General features: G+C 42.7%; 1 protein-coding gene, 1 long non-coding RNA gene and 1 other non-coding gene across 11 annotated transcripts in view; 2 read left to right on the top strand and 1 right to left on the bottom strand.

Annotated features, from left to right (window-relative positions):
- Positions 1-4,627, bottom strand: part of DMXL1 (Dmx like 1) — a 196,632-nt gene extending 192,005 nt beyond the window's left edge. For 4 of the 9 annotated variants that reach the window (XM_063724231.1, XM_063724230.1, XM_054555856.2 and 1 more), the window contains exon 1: positions 3,968-4,297. In XM_063724231.1, the coding sequence (XP_063580301.1) occupies positions 3,968-4,054 (87 nt within the window). In that variant the 5' untranslated portion in view covers positions 4,055-4,297. Of the gene's footprint in view, positions 1-3,967; positions 4,457-4,526 lie in introns of those variants that run through there. The other 5 variants (XM_054555852.2, XM_054555854.2, XM_054555853.2 and 2 more) reach the window with 3 other exon arrangements.
- LOC129059509 (uncharacterized) overlaps positions 4,584-14,563 on the top strand; it is a 58,264-nt gene continuing 48,284 nt past the window's right edge. The window contains exon 1 of the long non-coding RNA XR_008525460.1: positions 4,584-4,818. This is a non-coding gene — a long non-coding RNA (uncharacterized LOC129059509). The remainder of the gene's footprint in view (positions 4,819-14,563) is intronic.
- LOC112133654 (small nucleolar RNA U13) lies at positions 6,282-6,385 on the top strand. Its single transcript, XR_002915281.2, has one exon. It is a non-coding gene; the product is annotated as a small nucleolar RNA U13 (small nucleolar RNA).

Genomic DNA, 14,563 nt, shown 5'->3' with positions numbered 1-14,563 from the left:
AGCATACCTAAAGTCTCCCCTAGTTGCTCACTTGATGTTGATGATAAAATGCCTAACAACTGACTTTGAAAAAGAAACTAACAGGCAGGGCGCGGTGGCTCACGCCTGTAATCCCAGTACGTGGGGAGGCTGAGGCGGACGGATCATTTGAGGTGAGGAGTTCAAGACCAGCCTGGCCAACATGATGAAACCCGTCTCTACTAAAAACACAAAAATTAGCTGGGCGTGGTGGTATGCGCCTGTAATCCCAGCTGCTTGGGAGGCAGAGGCACGAGAATAGCTTGAACCCGGTAGGCGGAGGTTGCAGTGAGCTGAGATCGCACCACTGCACTCCAGCCTGGGTGATAGAGTGATACTCAGTCTCCAAAAAAAAAAAGAAAAGAAAAGAAAAAAAAAGAAACTAACAGGAATATTTTATTTGGACTCAAATCTAAATGATTAAAGCTATTTTTAAATACAGCAATTAATAATTATATTACTATAAGGTTTCTCTATCCATTTTTCATTAATTCAACCACGATTTATGAAGTATTTTCTATTGTTAGGCATTACAATAAATATAACCTTAATTTTATGAAAACTGACATTTTTGAGAGTTTTACATGTGCTAAACCACGGACTTACAGCTTAGCACTTTTTCATGTAACAACTCTATGAATAATACTATTTTAGTCCCATTTTACAGAAGAGAAAAAAAGAAATTCAAAGAGTAGAACTTGCTAATGGATAAACAGCTAATTATAAGGGACCACATTGGAAATCAACTCCAAGTAATGACCTTACTGTTAGGTTTAAACACTCTTTCAATCACTGTTCTAGGTGCTCACAATGAAGCCTGGGAAGTCATAAACATACAATCTACCAGGCAAGACTGGTTAATGATAGAATAAAGATGCAAAGAAAGTGCTCTGAAAGCACAGGAGAGATGGTCATTGCCCACAAGAGGTTTTCTTACTAAGAGCAAAGTCAAAACAGCTTGATGCCTGTTGAGGTAGTAAAAAAGTATCTAATACTTAGATGAACCTGCGTTGGTAATTTCATATTTTCAAATCTAGAAAATAGGAGAAGTGGCATTCAGTTTCATTTCCATTTAAAAGCTGTCAGGCTTTATGAGTAAAACAAGATCTCACATCTTGTAATCTTTCAAACCAAGAACACGTAAGTTATCTGCAAACATGCAAAGGGAGGAATTACAAAAACAGGACTGTCCTAAGAGAAGGCACAAAGTACCAAAAGGAATAAAAGAATTTTTCAAGGAATAAAAGAACTGCAAGAGGAAGATGTCATGCTCCACTTCAAGTAAAATGCAACTGAGAGATATTTTAGTCTTCACATACCATCTACCATTAATGTTTACTATTTTCCTATCAAAGAAAGTCAAAATCAAAAGAGGTTAAAAACAACACACAAGGCTGGGTGCAGTGGCTCCTGCCTGTAATCCCAGCACTTTGGGAGGCTGAGACGGGTGGATCACCTGAGGTCAGGAACTTGAGACCAGCCTGACCAACATGGTGAAACCCCACCTCTACTAAAAAATACAAAATTAGCAGGGCATGGTGGCACATGCCTGTAATCCCAGCTACTCAGGAGGCTGAGGCAGGAGAATCTCTTGAACCCAGGAGGCGGAGGTTGCAGTGAGCTAAGATTGCGCCATTGCACTCCAGCCTGGGCTACAACAGCAAAACTCTGTCTCAAAAAAAAAAAAAACACTCAAGAAGTAAACAATAGATTCTGCCTTTTAACATGAGAGAAGAAAAAAGGGCGATTTAAGAGGGATAAATTTAAGGTGTATATAAGTGTCCAGGATAACGAGCGTAATCAACTTAAAGAGTCAAGGATGGATAGGCTGCAAAGGAAAACCCTAACTGTTAAATCCTTAAAATTCCATCAAAACTAAAGAGAGCTGAGCTCTCTTTATACTTAAAAATTTATTTTTAGTTTATTTACTGAATGCTTCCAGAGACCTGGAAGAAATCTGCAGTAGACTTGGTGGGAGATTAAATCCTACTCTGTGGAAATGAACTTTAAAATTCAGCAGAACTGAGCAACAAGCTACATGATGGTACAGGATGACCATCCATCTAATCCTCCTTGGCACATTAACTGATCTCTCCTTAAAAATAATACACAGACATTCACCAAGGTTTTATAGAGGAATGCATCCAGGTATATAAACAGGCCATCATACTGTATATGCTTTGAAGTTCACACCACTGCTTACATAGATTGTGAATGCCTTCTTAGAAAAAATTCTTAGGGCTGGGCATGGTGGCTCACGCCTCTAATCCTAGCATTTTGGGAGGCTGAAGTGGGAGGATCACTTGAGCCCAGGAACTCGAGACCAGCCTGGGCAACATAAGGAGTCCCCTCTCTACAAAAAATAGAAAACTTAGCCAGGCGTGGTGATTAACATCTGTAGTCCTAGCTACTCAGCAGCCTAAGGTGGAAGGATGGCTTGTGCCCGGGAGGTCGAGGCTGCAGTGAGCTGTGATCACGCCACTGCACTCCAGCCTAGGTGACAGACGGAGACCCCATTTCAAAATTTTTTAAAAAGCAAAAGTTCTTAGAATTTACACTGGAGAAAGCACTCATATAAATTTAGGAAACGACAGAGAATGCAACAATACTATCCTATAATTTCCCACTAGGAAAACCTTCTAAGGATGATGTTTACTTCCCTCTCAAGCAGCAAGAGCAGAGAGCAATGCCCAGGTGTAAGGAAACTATAGTTGCTCACTGGGACCCTCAGAGCTCACTCTTTTCCCAAGTATTCAGGCTGGGCAAACATTTAGAATTGGAATCCCGATAAATTAATATGTGTATGAGTCAATCTAAAGGAGAGATACAGTCTCTATTTGAAAACAAAATGCTTGTTGGCACAATTCTAAAAGTACAATTCAGGCATTAAATGCCTACACCATGTTAAATGCTGAGTATTATTTATTCTGAGCAACAAAGACGACAGAAAAATTAAAAGCAGAGAAAAAGATTAGAAATTTAAGACTCCTAAACCTGGGGCATTGGTTACGTTGTTTACTTTGTGTCACTTATACAAAATTAAGTTTTACTTTTATTTTTTTTTAAAGAAAAAAAGCCTACAGCACTCAGTATTCCCAGGCAGTGACAAGTTTTACTTTTAATCACAACTAAAGAGGTATCTACACAAAATTGTAGCAAAAAACATTAGCATTATAAATTTATGTAGATGAAAGTATCACGTGCAATTACTGACTTATATTTTGAAATTGTTATTAAAAAAAAAACTATAGTTAAGGCAGAAAAATGCCACTATACTGACAAGTAGCCCGAAGTTTGGTGCCCTCTTCTTGTCAATATGTGACCAATGAAAAGCAAGTTAAGCAACCTTAACCTGGGATTACCGGGTTATTGTAAAATACCCAAGAAATATTTTTTAAAATGAAAAGGCTTTTTTTTCTTTCCGACGTTATTTCTCAGGGAATTTGAAAAGAAAATAAATGAAAAGCACTGTTTTCAAGGCTAGTTGTTGATAGCAAACAATTGGTAATTGTTTTGAGACACCCACTTTTTAACTACAAAGATACTTGACCTTAACTTAGAATACAAAATGAAACCAATCTCCACTATTCCTAAATTTGACAATTTGAACCTATAGAATGGTATAAAAAAGCCCCCAACTCGTTACTCAACAAAGATTTTTGGACAAACGACTTTGGCAAAGCACCCTGGCCCAAGGAAGACAGACCAAAAACTTTAAAAATCCTACAAAACATTCTAACTTGAGTTCAGGCTCCATACAGTACCTCACTGACCGAAACGGTTTTGCTTCCTTAGTTCTCAAGGGCCAGGTCTGCCGGGCTGTGGGTGGTAAGGACCCCCCTGGGGCGACAAGCCGCTCGCGCCTCCGCCCGTCGTTCTGGGCCAAGCTCGGCCCAGAATGACGGGCAAAGGCCGGGCCACGGGCGACGCGAGGGCCCCCCTCACTCACCGTGAAGCGCTGGTCGCCAATGCTGCCCACGGAGAAGCAGTGGTCGCCAGGGTTCACAGCCCCGGTCAGCACCTGGTGCAGGTTCATGTCGGCGCCCTAGTCCTGCAACGGACACCGCATCCAGCTCATGCCACGGGTCAGCGGCTGCTTCCCTCCCTCCTTCCCTCAGGGGCGGCGGCCGCTCTTCGCTGGCGACGGCAGAAGCAGCGACAGGCGCCTGGAGCCGGAGCCGCTCAGCTGGGGCCCGCGGCTCATCCCGAGCCCTGGAGGGCGAGGCCCGGAGGGGGCGGGTCGGCGAGAGGGCGGAGCGCCGCGCTCCTTCGCGCACCTGTCACGGCCCGCGCTGGCCCAGGTGAAGCTCAGGGTCCCCTCGCCGGCCACGACCCGGGGCCGACTCACCGGCCAGGAAGGCCGCGCTGTCCACACACTTCCTCTGGACCTCGGGCAGCCGCTCCTGACCCAGCCCGAGTGGCGCAGGCAGTACGCGCTCGCACTCCCCGCCTGACCTGTCCCTTCCCGGCACCGGTGCCCGCCACCCCCACAGTCCTCCGCCACTCACTACGCGCCTCTGGATCCCTGCGGCCGAAATATCGCGAGACTTCGCTCGGGGAAGCTGCTGCTGTGGTAAAGAATTCACTTTTTTACCACAGCGTGCGTATCAGCAAGTGAACATAAAAACGCCTCTTCTAGTCAGAAACTGGCCAATCTCAACCCCCGGTCCACCTAGGGCTCCGCCCACCGCCGAGAATAAGCCAATCTCTTTGAGGCTTGTACAGGAGAACGCCGTGCGTTTGAGCTTGAACTTGATAAGCCTGGCAGAAGCCTGATGAACCCAGGTTGAGTGAGACGTGGTAAGTTGTGCTTTAGGTTAGGGCTTAATCTAACTGTTGGGCCAGAAAATTTGAAGGGGAGAAGTGCATCCTAAATGGAGTTGCAGTTTCCTCGGTTCTGGTAGGACTACAAGTCCCAATACGCACCGCTCCCCCGGGCGGCCCGAGTGTCTCTAAGTAAATGTGACCCTTCAGTCGTCTACGTTAGCAGCTTAGTGGTTTCTCCAGCCTTGCGCGTGTTCCCAAGTCCCTAAACGGGACGGTTTTTGAAAGGCTCGAACACTTGACAAGTAGTAAAGTGGTGTTTTCTTAGCCTAAGTCATCTTAACACATGATTTGAAATAGTGGTGGTAATAACAACACACCAGCCTGCATTGAGCGTTTGTTTTGGAAAAGAACCTAGGAATTCCAGAATGATCAGAGTCACAGCTACGAACTGTGAGATTCAACTCTCATTGTATTTTGACACAGGTTTTGTATTATAATTGACAAACATCTGTTTATATGTCTCCCTCTGTATACCGTAAGCTTCTTTGGAATAGAGAGGAACAGGACACAAGTCTGTCCCTAATGTCTAGCACCGCACCAGTCCCACCCATTCAAGGTGTTCTGTAAATGTTGCATGAATGTGTATAGAAACTCTCCAAATAGGCCGGGAACGATGACTCACGCCTGTTATTCCAGAACTTTGGGAGGCCGAGGAGGGCGAATCACGAGGTCAGGAGTTCGAGACCAGCCTGACCAACATGGAGAAACTCTGTCTCTACTAAAAATACAAAAATTAGCCGGGCGTGGTGGCTCCCACCTGTAATCCCAGCTACTCGGGAGGCTGAGGCAGGAGAATCACTTGAACCCGGGAGGCGGAGGTTGTAGTGAGCCAAGACCCCCGTTGCACTTCAGCCTGGGTGACAGAGTGAGACTCCGTCTCAAAACAAACAAACAAAAAACCCTCAAAAAAAACTCTCCAAATAGGCCGGGCACGATGGCTCACGCCTGTAATCCCAGCACTTTGGGAAGTTGAGGTGGGGGTGGGGACCACCTGAGGTTGGGAGTTCGAGACCAGCCTGCCTAACATGGTGAAACCCAGTTTCTACTAAAAATTTAAAAATTAGCCTAGCGTGGTAGCACGCGCCTGTAATCCCAGCTACTCGGGAGGCTGAGGCGAGAGAATCACTTGAACCTGAGAGACGGAGGTTGCAGTAAGCCAAGATTGCGCCATTGCACTCCAGCTTGGGCAACAAGAGAGAAACTCGAAAAAAAAAAGAGAGAGAAAGAAAGAAAAGAAAGAAACTCCCCAAGTAAAACAAGTGGTTTTTAGAATTTTACTAAATTTATTTTTTATGTGCTTTTGTTGTAGTATAAAGACTTCAAACTGTAATAATACTTGGGTGGGACGAGTACTAGTAAATTTATTTCCTTTTATTTTTACTACGTTTTTTGCAATGTACATTTACTTTGTCTTACAATAAAAAGCTACTTACAAGATACTTTTTAGTTCATAAGTGTGATGATTGTGTGTTCACACTTGAGTGAGATGTCCCTCCCTCAAACCTTGTTGTGCCATCATGTGCACATTACCCATCTGATGTGGGGAAAAAAAAACCCGAAACTTATTAAAAAAAAATGAATTTCATTATCTATTCCAGGCTTTTCATAAGGGACAAAACTTAATTTTTCTTTTTTAAAAATATGTTTATTTTTTGAGGTCTAACATACCTACGGTTTGACTTGTCTTTTATTTTTTCAAATTATGCTTCAAGTGCTTTTTAATTTTATATTTTAGACCCAGAACCAGGATTGTTGTACTTGTGTGGGTCCCACATAAATTCTGTGGCTGGCCCATAATTTAACATGTTTACTCATTCTATTTTGCCCAATTGTTAGTTTTGAAGAGCATTCCACGTATTAGAATAAAACTGAGCAACAAGAGGCCGGGTGCGGTGGCTCACGCCTGTAATCCCAACACTTGGGAAGCCGAGGCTGGCATATCATGAGGTCAGGAGATCAAGACCATCCTGGCTAATACAGTGAAACCCCGTCTCTACAGAAAATACAGAAAAAAAAATTAGCCAGGCGTGGTGGTGGGCACCTATAGTCCCAGCTACTTGGGAGGCTGAGGCAGGAGAATGGCATGAACCCAGGAGGCGGAGCTTGCAGTGAGCAGGGTTTGCACCACTGCACTCCAGCCTAGGCGACAGAGCGAGATTCCATCTCAAAAAAAAAAAATTCCCTTTGCCTCCAAGATGCACCTCCTCATAGATCATCTCCTAATGTCATAAAATTCCCCTAATAAGGTTCTGTCGAATCCTAAATCTATTCCTGATTTATTGTGCAACTTTGACATGACTCTGACCTTATGGGAAGATTAATAAGAGGGTGGAGGAGGTGAAAGTAAATTTTAGGTTGTTTGCCCCTCATCCTCCCCTTCCTGTTTCCTTACTGCGGGTCTAGAAGGCAGCACTGCATGCCTCCATTCCACTTGCTCAAAGTCTCCACCTTCCTTCTACCCAAGGCTCACAAATCCACCTGCTAATCCAAGAAATCCAGGAGAAGGGCCTGGTAGTTAACACCTGCAATCCCAGCGCTTTGGGAGGCTGAGGCAGGAAGATCCCTGAACTCAGGAGTTCCAGGTTGCAATGAACTATGATCATGCCACTGTACTCTAACCTGGGCAATAGACCTTGTCTTAAAAAAAAAAAAAAAATCCCGGAGAATTATTGAGTCTAATTATCCCCTCAACTATAATTGAATTATATCATTCCATCCTTTGAATGCTCACTGACTGTGTGCTTTGGTGGTTTTCTTTTTTAGTTTCTAAAAACAGTAAGAGAGGAAGGATGGCTCTACAAAAAAAAAAAAAAAAAAAAGTCTTGCTGTATGCAGCACCAGTAGTCCCAGTTACCCAAGAGACTGAGGCAGGAGAATCAGTTGAGAGTCCAGGAGTTCAAGTCCAGTCTAGGTAAAATAGTGAGACACGTCTCTAAAAACCAAATAAAAAATTAAAAATAAAATAAAGGAAGTCTTTTCTTGTATAGTTTGCATTATTACTAGCAGCAAGATCTCTTACATAACCGAAGTGCTATGTGGTTTCTGAGACTGGCAGGCCAAAGATAAGTTTTGGTTTTCAATACTAGTCTTCAAGAGGAGGGGGAATTTTTTTTTTTTTTTTTGTCGGGGGGACAGAGTCTTGCTCTGTCACCCAGGCTGGAGAGCAGTGGCGCCATCTCGAGAAGAGGAGGAATTTTATAAGAGTCAGTGGGTGGTGATAGTGTAGAGAAACCCAAGCAGGCCAAATTCTGAGATTCTTGGAAAGAAAAGGAGCATACAGGAAGCTAGCTCAGATTGGGAAATAATCATGCCTCTTGCCCACTCTTGATTTCTTGAAATCCTTGTAATTACCCTCCTCCCCCACCCCAAACAGACCAATCTAAATCCCTATTCTTGGCCAGGGGCGGTGGCTCACATCTGTAATCCCAGCACTTTGGGAGGCCCAGGCAGGCGGATCACCTGAGGTCCAGTGACCAACATGGCAAAACCCTGTCTTACTAAAAAATATAAAAATTAGGGCCGAGGGTGGTGGCTCATGCCTGTAACCCCAGCACTTTGGGAGGCCGAGGCAGGTGGATCACGAGGTTAGGAGTTTGAGACCAGCCTGGCCAACATAGTGAAACTCCGTCTCTACTAAAAATACAAAAAATTAGACAGGCGTGCTGGCAGGCACCTATAATTCCAGCTACTCTGGAGGCTGAGGCAGAAGAATCGCTTGAAGCTGTGAGGTGGAGGTTACAGTGAGCCGAGATTGCGCCATTGCACTCCAGCCTGGGTAACAAGAGTGAAACTCCGTCTCATAAACAAACAAACGAACAAAAAATTATCAGGGTGTGGTGGCACGTGCCTGTAGTCCCAGCTACTCGGGAGGCTAAGTCAGGAGAATCACTTGAACCTGGGAGGTGGAGGTTGCAGTGAGCCGAGATCGCTCCACTGTACTCCAGCTTGGGCGACAGAGTGAGACTTTCTCAAAAAAAAAAAAAAAAAAAACCTATTCTCCCAGGGCCTCTGTCACTAGATCCACCTATAGGGGCTTCAGTCCCCACTGCTAACACCGATAGATGAGGGAAGTTAGCAGTAAGGGAAATTCTTAGTGTCATAACTAAGCCTAAATCAAGGGGAGTATGTTGCTTGAATTTCACAAGCATTCTAACCTCATTATCTCATAAAAGTAATATGAGGGTCTCTGTGCAACGAAGATGTTAGTTGCTCTGGAAACTTGCCTCTACCGCCAAGAGCAACCTTGCCTACAGCAAAATTCATCAGGAATAGTATAGGTTAAATAGATATTTGATAGCCTGGGGTAGTGACCCATGCCTGTAGTCCTAGCTACTTTAGAGGCTGAGGTAGGAGGATCACTTGAGCCCAAGAGATTGAGGCTGCGATGTTCCATGATTGGCACCACTGCACTCTAGCCTGGGTGACAGAGGAAGACCCTGTTTAAAAAAAAAAAAAACAAAAAACGGATTTGTACAAATAATCCAAATTTAGAAAGATGTGAACAGGAACTACTGTATATTCTTATTTTTTATCTCTTCTGCCTGAGGGAAGTGGAAATAGCTGCTAGAGAGTGACAAAGAAAAAAGAATTATATACACGTGCACACACACACAAACACACACTTTTTTTTTTCTTGAGACAGAATCTACTCTGTCACCCAGGCTGGAGTGGAGTGGCACCATCACAATTCACTGCAGCCTTGACCTCCTGGCAGGCTCAGGTGATCCTTCCGCCTCAGCCTCCCAAGTAGCTGGGACCACAGGTACACGCCACCACACCCAGCAAATTTTTGTATTTTTTGTAGTGATGGGGTTTTGACATGTTGCCCAGGCTGGTCTCGAACTCTGGGCTCAAGTGATCCACCCACCTCGGCCTCCCAAAGTGCTGGGATTGTAGGTGTGAGCCACCATGCCTGGTCACACACACTTTTTATATGAGGAATGTAAGCCCTTTTAAATTATCAGGCCCAGAAAGGCATTAAAATGAGACAGCATTCATATCCTATCTCTCCTTGAACTATGTAATCTCTTGAAACTGCTTTTGCAGCTGGGCGCAGTGGCTCACGCCTGTAATCCTAACACTTTGGGAGGCCGAGGTGGGTGGATCACCTGGGGTTGGGAGTTCGAGACCAGCCTGGCCAACATGATGAAACCTGTCTCTACTAAAAATACAAAAATTAGCCAGGCGTAGTGGCGGCTGCCTGTGATCCCAGCTACTGGGGAGGCTGAGACAGGAGAATCACTTGAACCCGCTGGAGATTGTGGTGAGCCAAGATCGCACTCCAGTTTGGGCGACAGAGTGAGACTCTATCTCAAAAAAAAAAAAAAGAAAGAAACTACTAGCTATATTAGCTGTTGCTACAAGTAACTATAAATTAATCTAACAATGCCACATTCTGGACAGTATAACCCACACACTGTAGCTCAACAATGTATAGCCAATCACTAATCAATGTTATTTCTGTGAACTGATGAGAATTGCTGACAAACAACTTTGTATAAGCCCACTCCTTGACCCCTTTTTGCCTTCAAAAATCTGCTTGTAGCACTGGGCGCGGTGGCTCACACCTGTAATCCCAGCACTTTGGGAGGCCAAGACAGGCGGATCACAAGGTCAGGAGATTGAGACCATCCTGGCTAACACAGTGAAACCCCGTCTCTATTAAAAATGCAAAAAAATTAGCCGGACGTGGTGGCACGCGCCTGTAGTCCCAGCTACTCGGGAGGCTGAGGCAGGAGAATGGCGTGAACCCGGGAGGCGGAGCTTGCAGTGAGCTGAAATCGCGCCACTGCACTCCAGCCTGGGTGACAGTGAGAATCTGTCTCAAAAAAAAAAAATCTGCTTGTAGCAAAGGTCTGAACGGAGCACTTCCCAAGACAATTTGGAAGTGTGTCCCAGGCAGCTGTTCTCTACTTTGACCCAAATATACTCTATATTAATTCTGAGGCTCAGCTTCTTTTCTTTTAGTTTGACAAGAGAGATGAATAAAAAGAGAAATGAGCAACCACAACCTGGGCTACCTCTCGTTAGCAAGCATATAGGCTCCAGGGCCCTACAATGAATTAAGGGAATGGTCCAAATTCCAGTAATTCGCATGTGAAGAGGATTATAAGTCTGGCAAGTATCAGAGAGTTCATTAGAAGTAGATTACATAAATCCTACACATTTCACAAAGTGGGACATGGGAACCAAGTCTAGCAGTATAGACACCAGTTAGATACCATGGGCAAATTAAAAAGAAATATCAATTATGTAATCATTGTAGTCATTATGTGAATATTAATAAAGTAACTATTCTAAGCATTCTGTATTGACTCATTTAATTCTCATGTCAACCTGAAGAGATAGATATTATTATTCCCTCCTCCCCCATTATTTTCCCCTATTATTTTCTTCCTTGTACAAGTAAGGAAACTGAGACAGAGTAAATTTCCTTGCCCAAGTCACATAGTTAAGGGGTAGAGGCAGAAGTTCTTAACTGTTATGCTATACTGCCTCTATGCAAGAGAAAAAAAAAGGAGGAGGGTTAAAAACGAAAAAAATCTAGCATGCAAAATCCAGAAGCAAACAAAGCATAGCTCTCCCAAAAGAAGAAAATTTCCTCCGGTAGCTTTGCATGGTACTGTAATAACACAAATTCAATTACACAAAACCTCAGAGATGAGATGATAAAATAATAAAATGAGAAGAAAAGGAAGATTTCAGAACTAAATAAACAATGACGTAATTTTACGACATTAATAAATCAGAGCAAGAAATACACAGGCGTGGCTGAAAATCAAACCTCTTCCTTTCTTTATCTTTATCTCTATCTTTAAGATGGGGTCTCGCTATGTTGCCTAGGCTGGTCTGAAACTCCTGGGCTCAAGTGATCCTCCTATCTCAGCCTCCCAAGTAGCTGGGACTACAGGCGTGTACCACTGTGCCAGGCTGAAAATAAAATTTCTGGTGTAAAAGGAAAACTTATGATAATTATAAAACTGCAAAGATAACTAATATGATAGCAAATGAAGAAGATAAAATAAATATGAAGAACAATAATAAATATATAAATTGTGAATTTAAAAATTAATATTATCTGTCTTACAAATGGAAAGTGGGAGCGTAATTCTTGGAAAGAAGAGAATTACTTTAAAATGATGGAATATATTTACTTATTTTTTTAAAAAATGTATATGTAAATATGTTCATTATCGAAAAATCTGAAAATACAGAAGAAAAAAAGCAGGTAAAATTCATTTAAATCTTGGGCATGGTGACTCACAATTGTAATCCCAGTACTTTAGGAGGCCAAGGCAGAAGGATCGCTTGAGGCCAGGAGTTCCAGACCAGCTTGGGCAATATAGTGAGACCTCATCTTCAAGCTTGTGTTCTTTAAAATGAAATATTTTAACCAAGCACAGTGGCCCATGCCTATAATCCCAGCAATTTGGGAGAGCAGGGCGGGATAGCTTGAGGCCAGGAGTTCAAGACCAGCCTGGGCAACATAGAGAGAGACCTCATCTCTATTTTTAAAAAAGCTTTTATACACTTTTTTTTACCAAAAAATAAAAATGGGATTATAGCTTACAGACATTTTATAATCTTTTTAAAAATGCAACAATTTGTTGTGAACATCTTTGCTTATAAATAAATACACTTCTCTAGCATCATTTTTAATGAAAACATAGTAATCCATTACGTGTATATAACACATACTATGCAACTAGTCTCCAGTGGGTATGCATATTTTCACAATTTTTTTCTTTTCTTTTTTTGAGACAGGATCTGTGTTGCCCAGGCTGGAGAGCAGTGCTGCTATCAGAGCTCACTGTAGCCTTGAACTCCTGGGCCCCCTAAAGTGCTGGGATTACAGGCATGAGACACTGAGCTTGACCCCACTTTTACAATTTTTGATGAATATTTTCAAATTACCTTTCAGAAAGGTATTTAGCAGTTAATCTATTTTGGTTGCCCACCACTCTACACTGTTCTCCATCTCCACTACCACCTCCTACTCATAGCAACCCCTCCCACTCAAACCACAAGGAAAGACACATGACCAATAATAAAAATACTCAGTAAGATTTATGCAATATATTCTGCTTGACAGGGATTGTTCTGTGTATTTCTACACAGAATGCAATCTTTACAATATAATCCCTAGATTACAGATAAGGAAACGAAAACAGTAAAGGTCAGTAATTTCCCAAGGTCACACAGCTAGCTGGGATTTAAGTCCATTATGTCTGGCAGCACAGAACACATGCCCTTTCCCACGCAGGTCTATACTGCCTCACCTCTGTTTCCCTGGCTACTGTAATTGACTCAGGGATGAACCCCAGCTGGGTCAATCAGAATCTTTCTCCAGGATTTTCTGCTGCATCTAGCAGGGAACTCTTGCATTTTTGGAGGAATTAAACATTGTCCCTGAACATAAATGACCCCTGACTGTTTTAGGAAGAATGAAGAAAGAAAAGTAGAGCTGAACTCCATTTTTGATATTTACTGCAGGGAGTAAAGGGAAGCCATGACAACCTCACTTGAACTCTTGGTCCAGTCCTGTTTAATGTCCATCCTACCCAATTATGTGAGCACAAAATCCTCCCCACCTACTTTACATATATGTGTGTGTGTGTGTGTGTATATATATAGTGTGTGTATATATATAGTATATATATAGTGTATATAGTGTATATATAGTATATATATAGTGTATATAGTGTATATATAGTATATATATAGTGTATATAGTGTATATATATATAGTGTGTACATATATAGTCTATATATATATATATAGTGTGTGTATATATATATATGTAGTGAGAGAGAGAGAGATGAGTCATGCTATGTTGGTCTCACGCAATCCGCCCACCTTGGCCTCCCAAAGTGTTGGGATTACAGGTATGAACCACCATGCCCAACCTCTACCTACTTTTTTTTTTTTCTCTTAAGTTGGCTTGAATTCCATTTCTGTCACTTTGGATCACAAGACTAATACATGATAACTTAAATTCCCACCCACATGAGAGTTCCAGTTTTCCTGCATCTTTAGAAAGTATTAAGCATGTGAATTAACAGAGAGAAGAACACCAGAGATTAGAGAAAAGCAAGAATATGATTCCTGAAAGGTGCTTAATACATAACTTGACAAAACTAACTTTAATTGCCAGCAGTAGGATTTTTAAACTTTTTTTTTTTTGAGACAGATTCTTGCTTTGTTGCCCAGGCTGGAGTGCAGTGGCACCATCTCGGCTCACCGCAAGCTCCGCCTCCCGGGTTCACGCCATTCTCCTGCCTCAGCCTCCCAAGTAGCTGGGACTACAGGCGCCCGCCACCACACACGGCTAATATTTTGTATTTTTAGTAGAGACAGGTTTCACCATGTTAGCCAGGATTGTCTTGATCTCCTGACCTCGTGATCTGCCTGCCTTGGCCTCCCAAAGTGCTGGGATTACAGGCATGAGCCACCGCGCCCGGCCAGAAAAGGATTTTTAAAAACGAAAGTATAGACACAAGATGAAAATTCTACAGAAAAATATGTAACAGAGTTCTGAATGAATAGAAGAAAGCAGAGTTGAGGAATGGGTGAATTGCTTAATCTTTCACCTGCCGAGTTTTCATTCCCTGTACAGCAGAAGGAAAAAAAAAAGAACTTTTTTAAGAAAGAAATTCAGTAAGCAGCTTTCTGAAAACACTCATTTGGGTCACTGAAATTGCTAGAAATGCAAATATC

Source organism: Pongo abelii, chromosome 4, assembly GCF_028885655.2.
Source record: "Pongo abelii isolate AG06213 chromosome 4, NHGRI_mPonAbe1-v2.0_pri, whole genome shotgun sequence".
Classification (NCBI taxonomy): domain Eukaryota; kingdom Metazoa; phylum Chordata; class Mammalia; order Primates; family Hominidae; genus Pongo; species Pongo abelii.
This window is presented reverse-complemented; position numbering and strand designations above follow the sequence as displayed.